Source organism: Lygodium microphyllum, chromosome 22, assembly GCF_053477565.2.
Source record: "Lygodium microphyllum isolate KBCC chromosome 22, Lygodium_microphyllum_v1.1.10, whole genome shotgun sequence".
Lineage (NCBI taxonomy): Eukaryota > Viridiplantae > Streptophyta > Polypodiopsida > Schizaeales > Lygodiaceae > Lygodium > Lygodium microphyllum.
In genome coordinates this window covers 71,582,461-71,601,891 of record NC_141156.1, presented here as the reverse complement: position 1 = coordinate 71,601,891, position 19,431 = coordinate 71,582,461, and the positions used below count along the sequence as shown (strand labels likewise).

Sequence of the window (19,431 nt, the reverse complement as noted above, 5' to 3'; positions counted from 1 at the left end):
AACGTCAGGTCCGAAGCGGATTCACGCTGCACTTGGTTCGAGGAGAATGGAAAATGAGAGGGATGCAAAGCTCAACCTCTTTGTCATAAGGCATAGTCCCATTCCGTTCCCCTAAAACAGCGTAAATCGGGTTCAATCATAACTCTAGGTCAACGCTTTTGTTGTTCTTGTTCTTTGACGATCTTCCTATTGTCCATCGTGATTTGAGAAAAGTTCTCGGCCAACCGGGACCACCCATCCGTAGGACGGACCTATGGCCCATCCTCCACACTTTCCTCGGGTTGTTTTAGTTATTTAATTACCTAACACATTAGTTGGACATGTAACAACCAGCTTCTTTAATTAACCCATTAGGCACTGGTTCCTTCACGTAATCTTATCATTTGACATAGAAAAACAATATCAGACAAGTTCCTTATTAACAGGTTATCATATTTATCTTTGAAATACAAAGAGTCCAACCCGTAGGCTTATCCACGCTTTCCAAGTTTCTGCCCGTAGACTAGTATGCGGGCCTCGAGATCCAATCCCGAGTCACATTAGCCTCTTGTGCAGGGCCCGGAAGGTGAGGGATTTACAGCCAGAGCCCCCCTGGCACCCAAGCGTCCTCCTGCTCCAAGTAGCGCTCAACGGAGAGACCTCTCACGGCGGGTTCGATCCACTTGCCCGGCGCGGTTAACAACCCCCTTGGTTAGGGTTAGGCAGGCAGTCGGGGGTAACTGAAGCTGTCTCTCCCTTCAGGCCTTCAACCTGAAGTATAGATATCCATTTATCTTTTAATCCATTAATCAAACAAAGCCAAATAGTGCTCTAAAATCTGTAGCAAGCACAAACATTTCCATTGATCGTTTTTGTTATTGGCAAACTACTAAGGAATGAATCCTTCCTTTCGAACGTATCCAGCACTCGATCCGGAATGACTTGCAACTTGGCAAGATCCCCTATATCCTGGGTTAGGGCATACCCTATTAACCCAACTTGGTCAAACCTTAAGTTCATTGGTTACTTCAATTTATCGGTTGGTCTTTAGTTTCCAATCAATCCTCTTTACTCAAGAAAGACCACTAAATTAGGATGATTATCCATCCTCTTGCAAGATAACTTGCGTAAGGACATGCCAACTTCATTGTGATAACTTGGCCATTCTCTTGTGATCCAATCACAAGATCATATGACTCCGCACTTGTTACGTAAGTGCTGCATCGAACTATGAGACTATGGAGTCACGAAACAATATGTTTCAGGTTCTTTAAGTTGACATCGTTAGACCTAGGGTTTCCAAGTTTCATCTTTGTAAGATTCTCAGGGACAAACCCTAGTTCATTTTACGATTACAATTCACTGTCCCTACATTCAGTGAATGTGGGCAAGTATTTAAGGTATAGGCGTTTCTTGGAATTTAACTCATTCCAAACAAGTATTCCGCAGTTTAGGTGTTTTAGGTTTATGCCAATTTGTTTAACTCTAGAGAATAATTACGGGATCATTTGTACATGACTTGTTGTCTATGCGTAAATTGATTTTTCAACCCTAAATTATCGATTTGAGGTCAGGCATAGGTTAGGTTAATTCCAACTAATCTTCCTATAATGTTGCGAATAAAATTCATGCTAACAAGCAACCTTTTCCCTGATAATTTATGCAGTTGACAAATGATAATTTCCTAGACTTATGCATTGTAAGAACCATTTCATGCTTTGCACTTTCCATGATGATTCATTGCGAAGAGGATATGGGTTAATAGTGCGATATGCAGTTTATACTTCTAGGCTTAAACAAAGTATACTATTTTAATGGACAATAGTCTAGTTTATAATTCATTTCAATGCATAAAGCTATTTGCTAGAAATGCATTTATGCTTTCTTTATTTTGCATGTTTCATTAAAAGTATTAACGACTAAGTTTCTTCGTCGTGAGCATCTAGGACAAAAATATGTCCTATATCCAACAATTTAACCTTTCATGAATGAATTTCAACAATATCAAATCAAAATTAGGAAGGAAAACCTGGGCTTGGGGTGAGACATCCACGTGGATGCCCGGAGATGACCCTCCTGTGGCTGCGCCCTGGACTTTCTTAGGAGGCATCGCAATTGTAGTATTTTAGACGTGGAAGTAGATTTACAACTCCTCTTTGATGTTCCACCGTGGCTCTCTTTTGCAATAACTTGCACCGTCCGTCGAAAACAATTTTAGAAGGCTTCCTCCTTGGAGTCGGGAGTTCAAAAGGGGTGTTTCAGAATCTTTCACAACTAAGACTCATTAAGCCATGGGGAAGGCTTAAGGGCCTTTATAAGGATTCGCACGAACGGGGAATAACAAGGTGTGGAATCCCTTACGAGGGTTTTTGAGTGGAACAGGGAGGTGTTAAAAGCCCTCAACCTCTCTACTCTTTTTCAAGTGGGGAAAAAGAACAAAGCTCCAAGGGTATTTTGCATGGGGTTTCAAGAGCACAAAGGAAGGCTTAAGGGGTTTTTTACGATAGGGGATTTCAAGATGCCTCAAGGGAAGGACCTTAAGGAGGATTTAAAGAAAAACCGGGGAGATAAGACCTTAAAGGTCAAAACCCTTTTATGGGGGGGAAAAAAACCCTAAGGGGGAATTTTTTTAGGGGGGTGCCTTCAAAGCCCAAGGAAAGGGCTTAAAAGAGATTAAAAGCACGACCGCGGGGGGGGGGGGGGGGGGGGGGGGGGGGGTAATAATAAGACCTCTAAGCTCCACTCTTATTGGGGGAAAAGGGGGCTTATAGACCTTTAAACACGAGGGGGGGGGGGGGGTGAAAGGGGTTTCAAGGGATAAAACACGGGGGAAAAGGTTCTAAGACCTTTGAGGCCTTAATTCTCTTGGGGGGGGGGGAGGGGTTTATAAAGCCCAAGGAAAAGGTTGCTTATAGGGGGTTAAAACTCGGGGTGGGGGGCTTGGAGGAGACCCTTGGAAGCTTCTAAGAAGCTTCTGGGGGAAAGTGTATGGGATTACATGGCACCACGTGGAGGGAGATGGCTCCCTTGTGCAGTGTAGCGGCGTGCAGAATCCTCCTCTCCCTTTCAATCTGACGGCGACTCCCGTTGGCTGCACAGCAGCCCAGCCCCTCATCCACAGCATGGTGATGAGGCGGCATCACTCCCTCCTTTTTCTATTGCAGGGCGGCAGCACGGTTATTGGCAGCACCTCCTTCCTTCTATTATTTCAGGTTGGCTCACGGATATTGGCAGCCCTCCTTCCTTTCTCCTCTTTTCCAACATCACGGCAGCCCTCTGTTTAAATAGGGGAGGGGAGGGGGATCCTCCCTCTCCTATGTGTCGATTGGCATGGCACACATTACACCTGCGAGCTCCATCGAGGAGCTTCCGCCTCCTTTCTATTCCTCCCCCTCGAGCACGAATGTCGATTGGGGAGGGGGGATAAGGAAAAAAATTTGCATTATCCTCGAAAAAATGTTATATCATTATCCCCATTACTTTAAAGGGGGTTCATGCGAAAGATAGAATTTAGAATGTTACAAAAAGCTTATGCTTCTTGTCAAACATGTCGTTGTTCAACTTGGCTTTATTCAAGCTCATCACCACAAGCTATATCTCCAGGTCTTATCTCTAATTATCAAATCTAAAGGACAAGAACATATTATATACTCATTCCTTCTTCCCATTGTACTACATTCCTTGTAGCAGCCACTTCCTAATTTCAACTCTATGGGCATGTAACATGTAGCAGCACTATGAGTCCATTAGTATCCACACTTTTGAATGAATAAGAGTACATCAATCTTGCATTGTTGAGCTTTGCACTAAGCCTAACAGGAAACTCACAATTTTGTATGAGATCCATCAACACATGTTATGAACTACTATTTTTTCTTACGAAACTTTTCCTCTATATTAAACAAACAGAATGGGCCTTTGGGCAAGCTATAAAAAGGTGAACATGAGTGAATTATCTAGACATGGTCTTACTAGATATGGAGAGGGGCAATTAAAGATTTCAAACTAATATCCAAATAAAAGCCTTTTTACATGTGGAAGTAAAATTAATATGTAAAATACATCAATAAAAGAAACACAATACTAAAAAACATTGAATGGAAAGGGAGATAAAGGAGAGAACAAAATAAGTCCTTTAAAACTAAGTTGTTAAGACCGTGCTAGTGATTGTAGCTATATAATTCAAGAAAAACACTTCAAAAAACCATAAGAAGAGAACCAAATAGCGTACTAAATACTTACATTTACCGCACAACTAACCAAATAGGAGGCCATGTAATTCAAAATTTAATCTATCTAAATGAACACTAATGACTTTGGCTAAGTAAGAGACATATGGTGCCCCTGTCTATCTCTTATCCATGTGAAAAGCCCAAGCTAATCTACAACAAAGCCTCGTAATGTTGATCAAGTAACTTAACAGTGCAAGTGAAGAATCTCTAAGTTAAGGTTCGCAGACACTACGCAATTTGCAGCATGTTCGAGTAGGCATCCTTCGTCAGAAAACGCCATGCCATCAGAGAAGCTTAAATCATTACACAGTCATCGGAATTCTCACGACATTTGCAAGACATATTCCGGGGTGCCATTTCTTGAGGCAATCGACCCAATTCAGCTGCAGGCTTTGTAATTTGCCTGCTAATCATTGAATTTCCTGTTCTTAAGCAGCTCCAATTTGTAAGCTATGATCCTGCAAAACTTGTACAACTATAATTAATTCTACTAGATTTGCGCTCTCAATCAGGGCAAAATGGAGTGGTTTTACCGGCTAATCATTGGATTTCCTGTTCTTAAGCAGTAAGCTATGATCCTACAAAACTTGCACCATTATCAATTCTTCTGGATTTGTGCTCTCAATCATGGCAAAGCTTTTACTTCTATCTAAATGGAGTGGTTTTGGCCATAGTATGACATTAATACGTTACGCTGCCTTTGCATTGTTGGGTGAAGTTATATCCACCATATCTTGATGCAGACATCTGTATGTCCAGAATAACTCAGTGTAGGTATTGCAACAAAATCCTTTATATGGGCCTCGATGCAGCCTTTGGGTATCTGAGGTGTACATTGATGTGTGCATGTACTTCAATGGCTTGTGCTTAGCCCCAAGATCTGGCACAGTGCTCTTCTGAATTGATGCAATGGCATTACGTCTTCAGCTATCACCTCTTCCCAATCTCCCCTTAGAGCAGGGCACGACAGAGGACGATTGCAATGTCATATCGAGATTTGGATTCCAATTTGATGCACAGTGCAAGGTGTCAAAGGTAGATGGCACAGAACTATACCTGGAGCACGGCTCAGGACTTTGTCATGTAGACAGTCTGCTGCATACTTTGAAGAAGTGCAGAGAAAAAAAGAGCCTTCCACTTCTGAAGCTTGTACAGTATCATATTTGTAATGCTGGTATGGAAACTCATGTAGTACTTGGAAACCATCTTGTTCAACTTTTTGTGGAGTGTGGATGTTTGTTTGATGCTCAGCGAGTTTTCAACACGCTGCTGCATCAGAATGAACATTCTTGGACCTCTTTGATAGTAGGGTACACTGTATACGGGGATCCCCAGCAAGCATTTGACATATATCAAGACATGCAAGCAAATTGTGTACCACCTAGCAAGTTTACAATTTTAGCCATCTTGAAAGCTTGTGCCAGTATGCATTGTCTGGAAAACGGTCGAAAAATACATTTTCAGATTTCTGAAGGAGATTTTCTGAATGATCTTGCCATCACCAATTGTTTGATATACATGTATGTAAAATGTGGCTCACCTATGGAGGCACAGGAAGCATTCGATGAACTACCAACTAAAGACATAATTTCATGGAATACACTAATCTCTGGCTATGTTGAACATGGCCTTAATCAGGAGGCATTGGATTGTGCCCAACAGATGGAAAAGAAATGTGTGATGCCAGATGTTGTTACATATGTGAGCCTTTTTAAGGCTTGTGGAATATTGAGAGCTGTTGAGAAAGGTCAAGATTTGCATGCAGACATTGTTCAACGGGGGCATGATGAAGATCTGTATGTAGGAAGTTCTTTGTTGGATATGTATGCTAGATGTGGATGGCTTGCAGAAGCACAGGCAGTGCTCACTAAACTTACTGTGCGAGATGTCGTTACATGGACTGCCTTAGTTGCAGGATTTGCTGAACATGGACATTTTGAGCAAGCATTGAACTGTTTGGAACAGATGCAGCTAGAGGGTATGCTCCCAAATACTTTCACGTTTGTAAGCAGTTTGAAAGCTTGTTGTGAATTGGAGTCAATAGACAAAGGCAAAGCTTTACACAATGACATAATCAGGTTGGGCTTGGAAAGAGATACATTTGTTGGTAATACTTTGGTTGATATGTATGCCAAATGTGGTCTTCTTGGAGAAGCACAAGAAGTTTTTGACAAATTGAAGTCTCGGGATGTAATCTCATGGAATGCATTACTTTCAGGATATTCAGAATGGGACCTAGGGGAGGAGATTCTCAACTGCTATCAACAACTGCAACGAGAGGGGGTTCTTCCAGATGTAGTCACTTTCATTTGTAGCTTGAATGGGTGCAGCAGTTTAGGAGACATGGAGATGGGAAGAGAAATACACACCCTTCTTGCCATCGATGGATACGAAGGCAACCATTCTGTTGGCAGCTCTCTTATAGACATGTATTCTAAATGTGGCTCACTTGTAGAAGCACGTGAAGTTTTTGATGAGCTGCATGTTCGAGACCTGGTCTCATGGACCTCTCTTATCTCAGGGTATGTTGAACATGGACTCAGTGACGAAGCTTTAAACAGCTTGGAAGAGATGCAACTTGAGGGAATTCCTCCTGACCCTATAACACTTGTCTGCAGTCTAAAAGCATGTGCCAACCTTGCAATAATTGAGAGAGTGCGAGAAATACACACTACAGTTGTTAAAAAGGGCTACGAAGCAATTTCCTTTGTCAATAATTGCTTAGTCGAGGTGTATGCAAAATGTAGTTTGCAAGTAGATGCATGGGATGTGTTTGACCAGCTTAGAGTTCAAGATGTAGTTTCTTGGAACTCATTGATTCTGGGTTATCTTGAACAAGGACTTCACAAGGAAGCATTGGATTGCTATGAACAGATGTATCTGGAGGGTGTGCCTGCAGATGCTGGCACATATATTTGCTGCTTGAAATCTTCTGGCTGCATAGGTGCCATTGACATGGGCCATAAATTGCACACTGACCTTGTGATAGACCAGTTAGAAAAAGAACTTGTTGTGGGTAATAATCTAGTGGAAATGTATGCTAGGTGTGGCTTGCTTGCTGAATCACAAAATGTGTTTGAAGATTTGCCAATACAAGATGTAGTTTCATGGAATGCACTGATTGCAGGCTATGCTGAACAAGGATCTGGTGAAGAGGCACTGCAATGTTTACAGGAGATGCATCTGGATGGATTGCCTTTCACAGATGTCACCTTTGTTTATGGTCTACGAGCTTGTGCTATATCAAGATCTTTAGACAGAGGTCTGGAACTTCATGCTCAGCTGATTTATAATGGGTGGGAAGGGAAACTTTCTGTAGGAAACAGTTTGGTGGATATGTATTCTAAATTTAGACTAATGGAAGATGCGCGGTGTGTGTTTGATAAATTGTCGCTACGTGATGTAACCTCATGGACAGCCCTCGTCACAGAGTATGTTGAATGTGGCCTTAATGAAGAAGCATTAGCATGTTTAAATCAAATGCAGCTTGAGGATATTAATCCTGATGTTATCACTTATATCTGCATTTTGAAAGCCTGCCGAAGCATTGGAGCATTAGAGACTGGCCAAGGAATACATGCTGAGATCATGAAAAAGGGTTTCGAAAGTAATGTACTCATTTGTAATACTTTGTTGGACATGTACACAAAATGTGGCTCACTTGCAGATGCCCATAATGTGTTTGATACAGTAACAGTTCGAGATGTGATCACATGGACTGTCTTGATTACAGGATATGTTGAGGGAGAATTTGATATAGAGGCACTTGATATTTTCGATGAGATGCAAGTAGAGGGGTTGTCCCCAGATACTGTCACATACATCTGTGCCTTGAAAGCTTGTGGAAACATAAGAAATATTGAGAAGGGCAATGAGTTACATGCTGAAATTGTGAAACTCGGTTGGGAAAGAGAGCTGTTTGTTCAAAATACATTGTTGAGTATGTATGCAAAATCTGGATCAGTCAAAGAAGCAGAGATGGTGCTTGATGGAATGACTTTTCGAGATGCTATTTCATGGAATGCAGTGCTCACAGGATATGCTGAACTCAAGCTAGCTGAGGAAGCACGGGACTGCTTCCAAAAGATGCAGCTGGATGGTGTGCCTGCAGATTTAATTGCATGGAACACACTGACATCAGCTTATGCTGAACAAGGTGATTATGAAATGACCTTCAGTTTGTGTCAGCAAGTGCAAGAAAGGGGTTTGCTACTAGATGACACAATCGTTAGTGTGGTCCTCAAGGCATGTGGCAATGCAGCTGTGTTGAGATTTGGAAAAGTAGTTCATGCACAAGTTCATGACTTCTCTGACATATCCATCTCAACTGCTCTCATCGACATGTATAGTAAATGTGGGACAATGCCTGAGGCACAGCAGGTTTTTGATGGGATGGATATTAAAGACCTTGTAACCTGGAATGCATTGATCTCAGGTTATGCCCGCCAAGGAGAGACTGATCTAGTTTTGTACATGTTTGACAAATTGCTGGAGAATGGCATTCAACCTGATAAAGTTGCCTTTCTCAATGTGCTCAACGCCTGTAGTCGTGCAGGTTTATTGCTGAAGGGATGGGAATATTTGGAAATGATGATCCTCAAGTATGGAATTGCTCCAACTATTGAGCACTGTAATTGTGTGATTGATCTCTTCAGTCGTTCAGGTCAACTTGATGAGGCTTTAATCATGCTGCAGAGGTTGCCATTCAAACCTGATTTAGTGTTGTGGAGTACTATGCTAAGTGCTTGCCAAAAATGGGGGAATGTAGATCTTGGAAGACAGGCTTTTTTAAATGCCATGAAACTGGGCAAAGAGGATCCTGTATCATACATTCTGATGTCCAATATTTTTGTGGATCCTCACACTGCTGAAGATGACACATCAAAACAAGCCACTTCAAATGCTGTGTTAAGAACATACTTGCAAGATGTACCAATTTGAGCTTGTGACAGTGAACAGAAATGGTTCTCATCTAATCTGTGGAGGTTGAATGCCATGCTCTTATGGTACCATTTGACTTGCTGAAATGCAAGATGCACAGAGATCTCTGTGAGGAATGCTTTTTCTGTTTTGAAAACACATTAATTAGGACAGAGGTGTGATCAATGGTAATGATGAGCAACATGAGCAAATAAATATTTAGTTTTGTCACTTGCAAAGTCAGAGCTTTGTGCCATCATAAACAGTCAACATTTGGGATTTTGCTATAACAGGATTGTGCGTCAACATTGGGCCTTCTGCTAGGACAGGATTGTGTCTGTTGTCAGAACAGCCCTCATATTACAAAAGGGAGAACTCCAGCTTCTTTTATAAATCACCCTTACCAAGAAGGAACCGGCAGTGATGGTAAAGACACTTACCATCCGATTGTTTAACAACAAGCGGTTCAGGAGGCTTTTCTATGCTTGGGTGAAGGAAGATAGTGCCCTTGCCTCTGCGTGGAAAATGGAGGGATTTAAGATTCTTCATGTCCAAATGAGTTTTATTAGAGAATGTAATGAAATGCTAAATGAACAAGAGAGGTAAAGATACAATGCATGCTCAAGCAGCAGAGAAGTGAGCTGCAATGCAGCCAAAGTGGACGCTCTAAGGGTTGAGCATAAGTGGAGAAGGCAGCCCAATTAGGCCAGTGTCACTCGGTGGTGCAGGCTAAGTAGTGCTGAAGGAGTCATCAAAGATGCCATGGGTTTGCAGGAGTGTGTTGTACTCAAAGGGATCTTGAGCAGAGCAACCAACCAGTACTTAAGTGTTAGACTTCACAAGAAATCAGTGTGAGAGGAGCCGATGAGCTGTGCAGGAGTGTGTCCTTCTTGAATGGAGCAACCAACCAGCACTTGGGTGTCGGACTGCACAAACTGATCAGCTGTGTGGGAGAATAGGACAGACAAAACACAGCTGTCTTTGGCTGGATGATAATGTGGCAAGCTGCATTTGATAATGGCAGCCACTATTGAGTCTCTGGAACAGCAAAATGCAGCTGTCAGGCAGTCATGGCAGCAGCAGGGAGCTGTGTTCAGCAGCAGAGCAGGTCTGGACAGCAATTAGGTGTCATATTAGGACTGCAGAAAACCTACCTTTGGGGAAGGAGCAGCACCATGGCAGCAGCAGGATAACCTGGCAGTTGGATGTGGGAAGAGCTAAAAAACCTTTGCAAGGTATTACATTGATTTCTCCTAGCAGTTGCATCAGGAATTTCAAACTTTAGCTATTGGCTCAGTAAGCGATTATGCTTCTCTCATAGAGCATGCAAAACATTTGTCACATGATGTAAAGATGGGCAGATTTCATAAGGCATCCAAGGTGATATAGGCTAGTTTGATCATGTTTATTTGATAGTGTCCAGGACATCATTAAATATGTATCTGTTGCAGATACAGTTGAATACGATACAGACAATCACAGAAACTGAACAGGCATAGGAGTCACTTGTATAGAAGGGCTCACAACTTCACTGAAATTGCACACAAAATATAGGAACTGTAAAGTTTCTCACAGCAGAAACCATGCTATGCAAACTAATGAGCAAGCTGCAAGGATGTGTGGAACGTACTGTTATGTCTGTGAGTCCTACAACAGGGGACTCTGCAGAGCAAGGAAGTTCTCTTGATATTTACCCAAAAGAGGTGTCCTGCCAGTGTCCTGCCTGACATGAAATTTGAGGTTGGCATGTGTATAAGCAAGTGTTCACCACCATTGTGTGACACCATCTACTTTGCTCTCTCCGATTAGAAACCCATGTACGAAAGGTTCAGTAATATCAAAAGAGTTGGTGGGGACAGTGAATGTGGCAACTGATCCTGCCACCCCATAGGTATGTCTGGCCTATAAATATAAGAAACAAGGCTATATCTCAAGTCCGCAACAGCCATGGGAAAGTTCCTCCCCCAATCTTTCGTTTTTATGCTAGGATGGGTGGATTCTTAGGGTGGTTCCACACTGAGCAACTTACTTGACTTTCAAGGCTCTAGCAAGTAAAGGTAGTCGCGTTTCTAGCAAGCAAGGAGGCAAAAGAACATGCCACACCACGTTCATTTTACTTTCCAAAGTCTACTGAGAGCTAGATGTGGCACCACCCGTACCTTGCAAAACTCATAAGGTAAGACTCGTAAGACTCGTAATCCTGCGAATGTTTTATATGTAGGTCTTGGTGCTAAATCAGTGGTCAGCTTGAATAATGTAGCATAATAATCTTTCAGGTGTACCTGCAGTCAGTAAAAGTGATCTTTGAAGCAAGCTTGAGAAATACAATTAGATCAATCAAATGAGTCATGAAATTCGTGTCCCCTTTTCAAATTTAAGACTAGCATTTAGGGCAGTAGTAATGTCAACTGAGAACATCACAAGTTTAAGAGTAGTGTGTAGTGCAATGTTAACCTCAACAGGAAACATCAGTTGGTAAGAATTTGGTTTTAAACATCGGTGCACCATTTAACTTGAAAATTGAAAATCTCAAAATGATTCTCGAAATACAGTACCCTGCCACAAACAGTTATTCTGATCTTAACCAATTGCAGGCCTTTGTGTTTCTCTCTTTAACACTGTATTGTGTTTTATCATCTCTCACTCTTAATGGTGTCATGGTTTGAGTTTGATCCATGAAGACAGCCATCATTTGATATTGAAACGTTGTGCTCAAGTCATCTATCAGCTCTAAGCTTCTACCTCACATAGTTTGGAATCACTTGCAAATTTTCTCTGATTCTCAACCATTTGTAAATTTCTATCCAAGTGTTTATAAGTGCTCATGTTGATACCTAGCAGAGCCAGCTGATCATAATATCATCAGTCTGGTTCCCTTCCCTGACCTTGTTGTAAGCTGAGGGAGTACTAAGTACCCTAGAACCTCTCCCCAAAATGGGCTTCAAGTCATTGTACTAGCATTTGACATCCTCTTCCTATTTCAAACCATAGAAACATCCTAGAAATCTAGCGACGAGAAGTTCCATTGGATGAGATGGCATTTTGAGCCCAGATACAGGTGTTCCAAGTTGGAAGTGCCCTCAAAATTGTTCTGCTATGCTAAAAGAGCCAATATTAGATTACTTCCCAATCCAATTTCACTTTTGTTGATTATTCAATATTGGAATATTTTATGAAGTATGAAAATGACAAGCTACATCTGGATATGCATAGAAGCTGTTAAATTTTTTTCACAAGCTTTGTGAATGATTACATGGCTCAAATTCGCACTAAATGTGATATTCAAGTGATTTACTGCCACAATTATTGTGTAATTCATATTTCTAATATTCACATGCATTTCTCCATAAAAAGACTTCTTACCTTTATTTATTTTTTCAAACATGCAGTAGATAAATAAAAGTCATCGAGGCAAAATATTTACAACTGCCTACTCAAAGTAGACATAGTTTTGAAAGAAAACAGTACATGGCAAAGCATAGGAAATTCATAAGCAAGTGACGAACAGAGAATATGGAGAATCATAAACCTTGATTGTTGTATTGTAGATGATTATAATAGATAGCTGATGCTTCCCAACCGTGTGTTTTTGTCAGGAAGCTTTGATAGTACACAAGAAACAAGAGAGTCAAAGGCTATGTATTCAAAAAGGCATGGCTTAAGCTTGTAAATTGATTCATAAACTACTACACTAAATAGAGGATTGCATGCATGCTTTTTCAAGAATGCAACCAAAATTGACCAACGCACATATATTTGGTAGGTCCATGAATGATGCATGGTATTTAGAGTAGCCCTTTGCACCTCCCCCCTAAGAAGTTTAGTGGGACTCTAGACATGCATGCAGCCAAGTTGGCAATTGACCTGCTTAGGTTTCTCTCAACCTCTCCAGGAATCTATGTAGCCACACTTGACTATTATCTGGTGTTGAAACAGGGACCTACCAATGAAATGTGCTGCTCATAAATGCCCACTCCTTATACGGGGGGACTCACAAAAATAGAGTCAGCTATCACCTACACAAGATCTCTAACAAGTTTGGCAAGCTTGAGAGAAGATGTAAAACATAATTAAGGCATTGTAGACAGCCTTAAAAGGTAACCTTTTCTTCCTAATCTGCTTGACAAAGGCTAGTGTTTCTTTGGGACAAACCTTGAAAGCACCCTACACACTACCCCTGAAGAACCTAACTTTACCATGATTTAAAATCTTAATACAGAAAATTCTTCTCATAATTACAGCCCTCTTTATGGCCCAACTTGATATGCTTCTTCATTCATACTACCCTGGTTGGCCAGTAGAGCTTATTTACGTCTTATGGTGTTATGCAGGCCTGCTTTATGCCCCAAAAGCCCTCCAAACTTTCACTTCTGTACATTCCCAGAAAAGATGATATCCATCTTTATCTCATCTTGCACAAGATGCATTTTGGAGAGATACTCTCGTGTTTAATCAGTGGATACTTAGTGGGCAATTTCTTTATCATGACCCACATTGAGCTTGTATGAGGGGGGTCCCTCCAACATCTTCTGATTCTTCTCTTCCATACTACCAGAGTATCATTTGGAAACCTTGTATGAGGGGGGGCCCTCCAACATCTTCTGATTCTTCTCTCCCATACTACCAGAGTATCATTTGGAAACCTTTTCCTCCATCCCTGTTGTGCTTCTTCCAATGAAGACAGTAGAGCCCTTTGAAAACTCCAATCTTGAACCCTCTGTCCACCCAGAGACTTGCAGCATTTTCGAGGCTAGCCGAACTCTAAATTCAGTGATGTGGGCCATTCCTCCTTTTTCTTCTGCACGACCAGTCACAGGAGCCAGTCTTCCTCTTTCCTTATCAAGTTGTACTCTTGTGCTACTTCACCAGTCTTCCTCTTTCTTTATCAAGTTGTACTCTTGTGCTACTTCATCAATCTTCCTCCACTGAAGATTGTTCGAATTCCATAGATGGGGCCATCTTTGAGTAGCCTTGTTGAACAGCACGTTGCCAACCTTAGTTTATCTTCTTACAAAAGGAAATTGCCAACACAGGCTTCAGTATAAAGTTATATTAGTTTGGCTAGAGGGGTCCCCTAGGCTATTGCCAACCCAGTTGCAAATACTAAACAATCCTGCCAGATACTGATCATTGTTACCAACAAATCTGCTTCCCCAACTTGGGGCTTAACAGCCTTGCAAAAGAGCTTGTCATCCCAAGTCAATCCATGCCATTTCCCTCTTTCCAACGCCTGCTTACTGCATGAAAACCACTCTAGCAAGGCCCACGGCTATCCTCATATAACCTTGATAGCAGCACAACGATCAACCTTCTAGGCTTGTCGTGGAGTTTCTTAATGCCTAGCCCACCACAACCCCTCATTTCTGTTACTTGTTCCCAGATTACAGCAACCCATCTCCCTCCTTTGCCAAAGGACCGAAGAACCCAAGTTAGACTTTTTAAAGGAAAGACAATGCTCACAAATATGACGTCGCAAGACGATATAGTGCAAAGCTTTGCAAGACCCATTGCTCAACAAGGCTTTCATCATCTTACAAAATCATCTCCCAAAGCCTAATGCTTCAAGAGTTTTCAAAATAAAGGGCCAAGAGATTTCTCATAAGTTTTTTCAAAGTCCATATTGATGAGGGCATACTCTTTAACTCTTTTGAAGTTGAAGATCAATTATAAGGGCTAGATTCAAGGTAACATCTTCATCTTCCTACTAGAGGATTTCATTATAACCTTGATGAGGTCTTTATTAATTTCTTTAGTCAAGAAGCCTTTGCCCTTTGAAAAGGTTGAGCATTTTGCAAAGATCTTCAACACAAACCTCCCAAAAGGGTTGGGTAAAATTCTATTAGTAGCCCTTATATCCCTAGTGACTTCCTGCTTTTCATGCTTTTCAAAATCGACTTCAAGTATTCCAAGAGAAAAAGGCCTCTCCATAATAGTTGCACCCTCACTAGGAATTCTGCTATCAAGCAACTAAGAAATTTCTTTGTTTTCTGCTCCATTAGCTCATCGATAATGAAGTCCTTGCCAACTATAGTGGAAAAGTTTTTGTCAAATACTCTCATCCTTAATAATGACTACGCAAAGTTTCCTTTGTTTATTCTTCATTGCCCTATGATTACAGTGGTTAGGTGCTTGCCCGTCAAGATCCCACCAAGATTTTAACTCCACCCAAGTAGCTTCAATTTGAATTTGTTCCTATGCACTAGTTAAAACTTCAATACCTTGAAGAGCTCACTCAATCTAGCTATGCACTCCAACTTTTATTTGACTTTTCCTTCCAAATCATCTTGATAGCCTTAACATAGGTGTCCTCACTAAGAAAGGTCATGTTTAGCTTAAAGAAATATAGAAATTTGGACAATATGTCAAAGAAGTTTGTCCTCACATATTTGGAGTAGGAGTTCAAGAGGCCTAGAGCCATAAGCAAGTGTTGGATAGCATTGCTCTCTTGCTATAGCATAAATGATGCAATGCACAGTATGTTCACATTCATTATAGCTAGGGTTTCTTGAGTTCATTTGATCTACGACACCTATCTCTTGCTCAAAACATGTAGTGGAAGCTAAATTACCAAACCAAAAAAGCTATTAAATTCATGATTCGGGATCCGCAAGAAGAGTTGCCACCATCTACTACTTGTATTTCTCCACCAAAGAAAAATGAATTACCCAAGATAAAAGATTGTCATATGAAAATCATGGTGGATCCATAACTTGAATAACATCCCACTACTAGTGATTTTAAGGCTAAGGATTCTTGACCCTCAAAAGAAATCAAAAGCCTAGGTGAAGCAGAGCCTATATAAATACTTGAAGCTAAAGAACCAAACTCATAATTCAATGAGAACATCTATCTCTTGCCCCCATTTGGGATAAATTCTAGTTAGTTTGATGTTTAATCTTGGTAATTTCTCCTTAGTCCCACAAGCATCAGGGTTAAACACTAGATATAGACTGAGTGACACGAGGAGTCTATTTTACAAGCTAAAAGCAAGACATATCTGTTGAGATATTTGCAATCACACCTACTTCAGTCCCTTTGTGAGAAGCAGTGAAGGCTCAGGACCAAAATCCCATATGCACAGTAGGAGAAAGTACCACCACTCATTTCCTATAAACCATTGTACTTGCACTCTTTTTCTAATGCAATGATAGTACTCTTTTCTTTCTAGTAAAGTGTCAATGTCATTGTCCATACACAAGATTTTGTTTATGAGTCCAAGTCTCAATCTTGGAACCTAATTCACTTGTGTGACAATTTGTCTTTGTCAAGGTCAATGTATTCATGAGTTTCTTCTTCCTCTTTCAACCTCCATAGCTTCCACATCTGCCATGCTCTAGATCCAACATATTTTACATGGTATCAGAGCCCAATTGGGCATGGCCTAGCTTATCTCAGCCTCCTTCTCTGCTCTTCCAACTTCTATTCATCATTGCTCAGCTCAAGTCCCAGCTGAAGGTCTCATTTTCCACCTCTATCTCCACTTGATTTTCTTTGTGGTAGCCATAGCCAGCATGTACCTACCTTGCTTGGAGCCTTCATATCTCTCAAACCAAGCCATATCTCAGTGAGATTCCTTCTGGAGATATCTTCCTCTACTCAGGTTGCTTCTTCCTGGAACTTCAAACCAAGACATTGATATCTCCCCCTTAGAGGGTTTCTCAAATGGCTACCTCTGTGAGCAGCAATAAGCAAAAGACCAGTCGCCTGTTCCTGAAACCCTAATCTGCCATAGCTCACTTTCACTAAAGCACTTTTTTACTTCATACACTAACTGATTCCAACACACTGAAGGTCCTGTCACTCAGATTTGAAGGTCCCAACATCAAATCAAGAAGGGGAAGATTTGGATCTGAAATATCTTGAAGGATTTTGCAGATTTTGAAGATTTAAGGAAGAAAAATAGTGTCTATTGACACTCATTTTAGTGCTCTAAGCACGTGTTTTTTGACACATCCCAACCAACTCTTCTGCTGCTTAAATCTGATAAGTCTGAAGTTGATTTGCTACCGTTCCCGCAAGTTTAACATGGGCAAAGATTCTCCAACTGCCCATTTCAAAGGATTTGAGTTTCATACCTGGTAGATCCGCATCAAACTCATCTTGATGAAGAAGGGCCTTTGGGCCATTACCACTAGAAAAGAAAAGAAGCCTCGTGATGCAGATCTTGCTGTCACTTGGCAAAAGAACGATGATAAGGCTCAGGCCATTATCAAACTGGAGCTAGACAATAGCTATATCCACCATGTGGATAACTGAGACCTCACAGGATACATGGAAGAGACTTGACACTTTGTTCAATGCACAATCTAAATCATCAAAGTATGGTCTCTTGATAGAGTTTTTCATGCTTGAAATGAAGTCTAGCACATCACTCGCCACGCATCTAAATTACATGGAAGGACTTCTAACCCAACTTGCAGGAATCAACATTAAAATGGAAGAAGATGTTTGCATCGGTGTTCTACTTAAGAGTTTGCCTCTTGAATATAATAATGTATCAACAACTTTAATCAACATGCCAAACCCTGAGCTTGTTGATATCCAGGCATCACTGTTAGAGGAGGAAAAGAAGCTAAAAACTAAGGAAAAACCAAGTACCTCTAGAGATGAAAATGCATTATATGTTGGCAACAGGCACAAAGGCAAGAAGGATCAGCTCTTCTGTGACTTCTGCAAAAGGACCAGACACACCGAGAAGTTCTGCCACGCCAGAAAGAGGTCCCAAAAGGCCTATCTAGTTGCAGTCAAAGAAGAAGAAGAAAACGGAGCAAAGGAAGAAGAAGAAGACCACCAGGAGAAGGACAAACCTCATCAGTCCTTCTATTCAAATAGACCTTTTTAGTTTTGTATTTCCTAGCCCTAATGCCTCAAACATAAACTTGTAAACTCCTCAGTTATCCTTGTACTACAGCCTCTGTACACTTTGTAAGGTCCCTGTTGCAGCCTCTGGATGTCCATCATGTTTGTGGTACCCACACTTAGCCTTTTCTGTGATAGCCTCTGGTGTTTTGCCATGTTTATGGTGTGCCCACACTTTGCAGGTGTTGCTTTCACTAAAGCCTCTATACGCTTTGTACTTCTAGTTGTGATTGAGGAGGGGTGTTGAGATATTTGCAATCACACCTACTTCAGTCCCTTTGTGAGAAGCAATGAGGGCTTAGGACCAGAATCCCATATGCACAGTTGTTGAGATATCGAGCTCCACTCGTGATACGCCAGGGTGACCGTTGTGCATTTATGTCACCGACGTGTTAGTTGCAGATGCGGTTGGTACACCGCCCATGAATAATAGCTACATGATAGCTATCCTTATCTACTCTAGTTCGTGGCTCAGTTAGTATGCCACCTTAGTTAGTTGAGTTTGGTTTGAGACCCATATAGAGGGTTCTTCTATTTCTTTGTACTGGAGTTCTTTTGGCTTACACAAGTAAGAAGAGGAAAACTGTTTTCAGCCTCCACCCTTGTGTGTCTTCCCCCATTGTGCAAGCAAGAAAGCTTCAAGCGAGACTCCTTCCTTCTCTCCCACAATCTTGACATGGTATCAGAGCCTTGTTCGTGGTAAGGAGCTCAAGAAAGCAAGCCAAGCTCGCGGTGGTCTGGTAAGAGGAGCAGCGTTGCTTTCATTTCCTGTTTTGGGAGCAGATCTCTGCAGGTAGCACAGCCGGAAATTGCAGGAGTGCATTGTCTCAGGTTGAGACGCCCTTCGCGGTGAAGCAAGAGGGCAGTATATGCTGCGGGAATGGGCTTTAGCCCTCGGCGACCTTGTTTTTTTTATTTGAGGCCATTTCGGGGCCTGTTTTGCAGACGGAAGTTTTCTGCACGCACTCAAGAAAAGGCTCAGTTTTATGCTGTGCGACCACTGTTCTACAGGTCGGTGAAAAGTTACTGTAGAAATTGCATCGTATGCTTGTGCGCAGAGACATTGGGAGTTTCAGAATCATCCTTGGTTCCTGTTTATGCAAAATCGTCACTAGGAAGTGACTGTGTGGTCAAATACCACTTTCGCCAGTTTTGCAGATTTGCCCTTGTGAGGCTGAAGCTGTGGTTTTTGCAGTGACAGAATTTTTTGCAGTCTTCTGTAATGGCATCTGATTCTCTTTCACAGATTGTCACTGAAAAGCTTGACAAGAACAACTTCCAGGCATGGAAGTTTAGAATGACGAATTTCCTTATGGGAAAAGGATATTGGGAATTTGTTGCAGGAAATGAAGAAGAACCAGTTCTTCCTGATGTTCCCAATCAACAACAAATGCAGGCATTTAAAACATGGCATGAGAGAGCCAGGAAAGTTATGTATTGG

The 19,431-nt window shown here is 41.5% G+C and overlaps 1 protein-coding gene across 1 annotated transcript; it reads left to right on the top strand.

Annotated features, from left to right (window-relative positions):
• The first annotated feature begins 4,351 nt into the window (after nt 1-4,351).
• On the top strand, nt 4,352-12,194 carry LOC148017279 (pentatricopeptide repeat-containing protein At3g09040, mitochondrial-like). Its single transcript, XM_087662662.1, has 2 exons — nt 4,352-4,656; nt 4,778-12,194. The coding sequence occupies exon 2, from the start codon at nt 5,121-5,123 to the stop codon at nt 9,150-9,152; it is 4,032 nt and encodes a 1,343-aa protein (XP_087518788.1). The 5' UTR covers nt 4,352-4,656; nt 4,778-5,120; the 3' UTR covers nt 9,153-12,194.
• The last annotated feature ends 7,237 nt before the right edge of the window (nt 12,195-19,431 follow it).

Excerpts from the sequence above, each read along its gene's own strand:
- LOC148017279 (XM_087662662.1), top strand. The coding sequence starts at position 5,121 with ATGGCATTACGTCTTCAGCTATCACCTCTTCCCAATCTCCCCTTAGAG.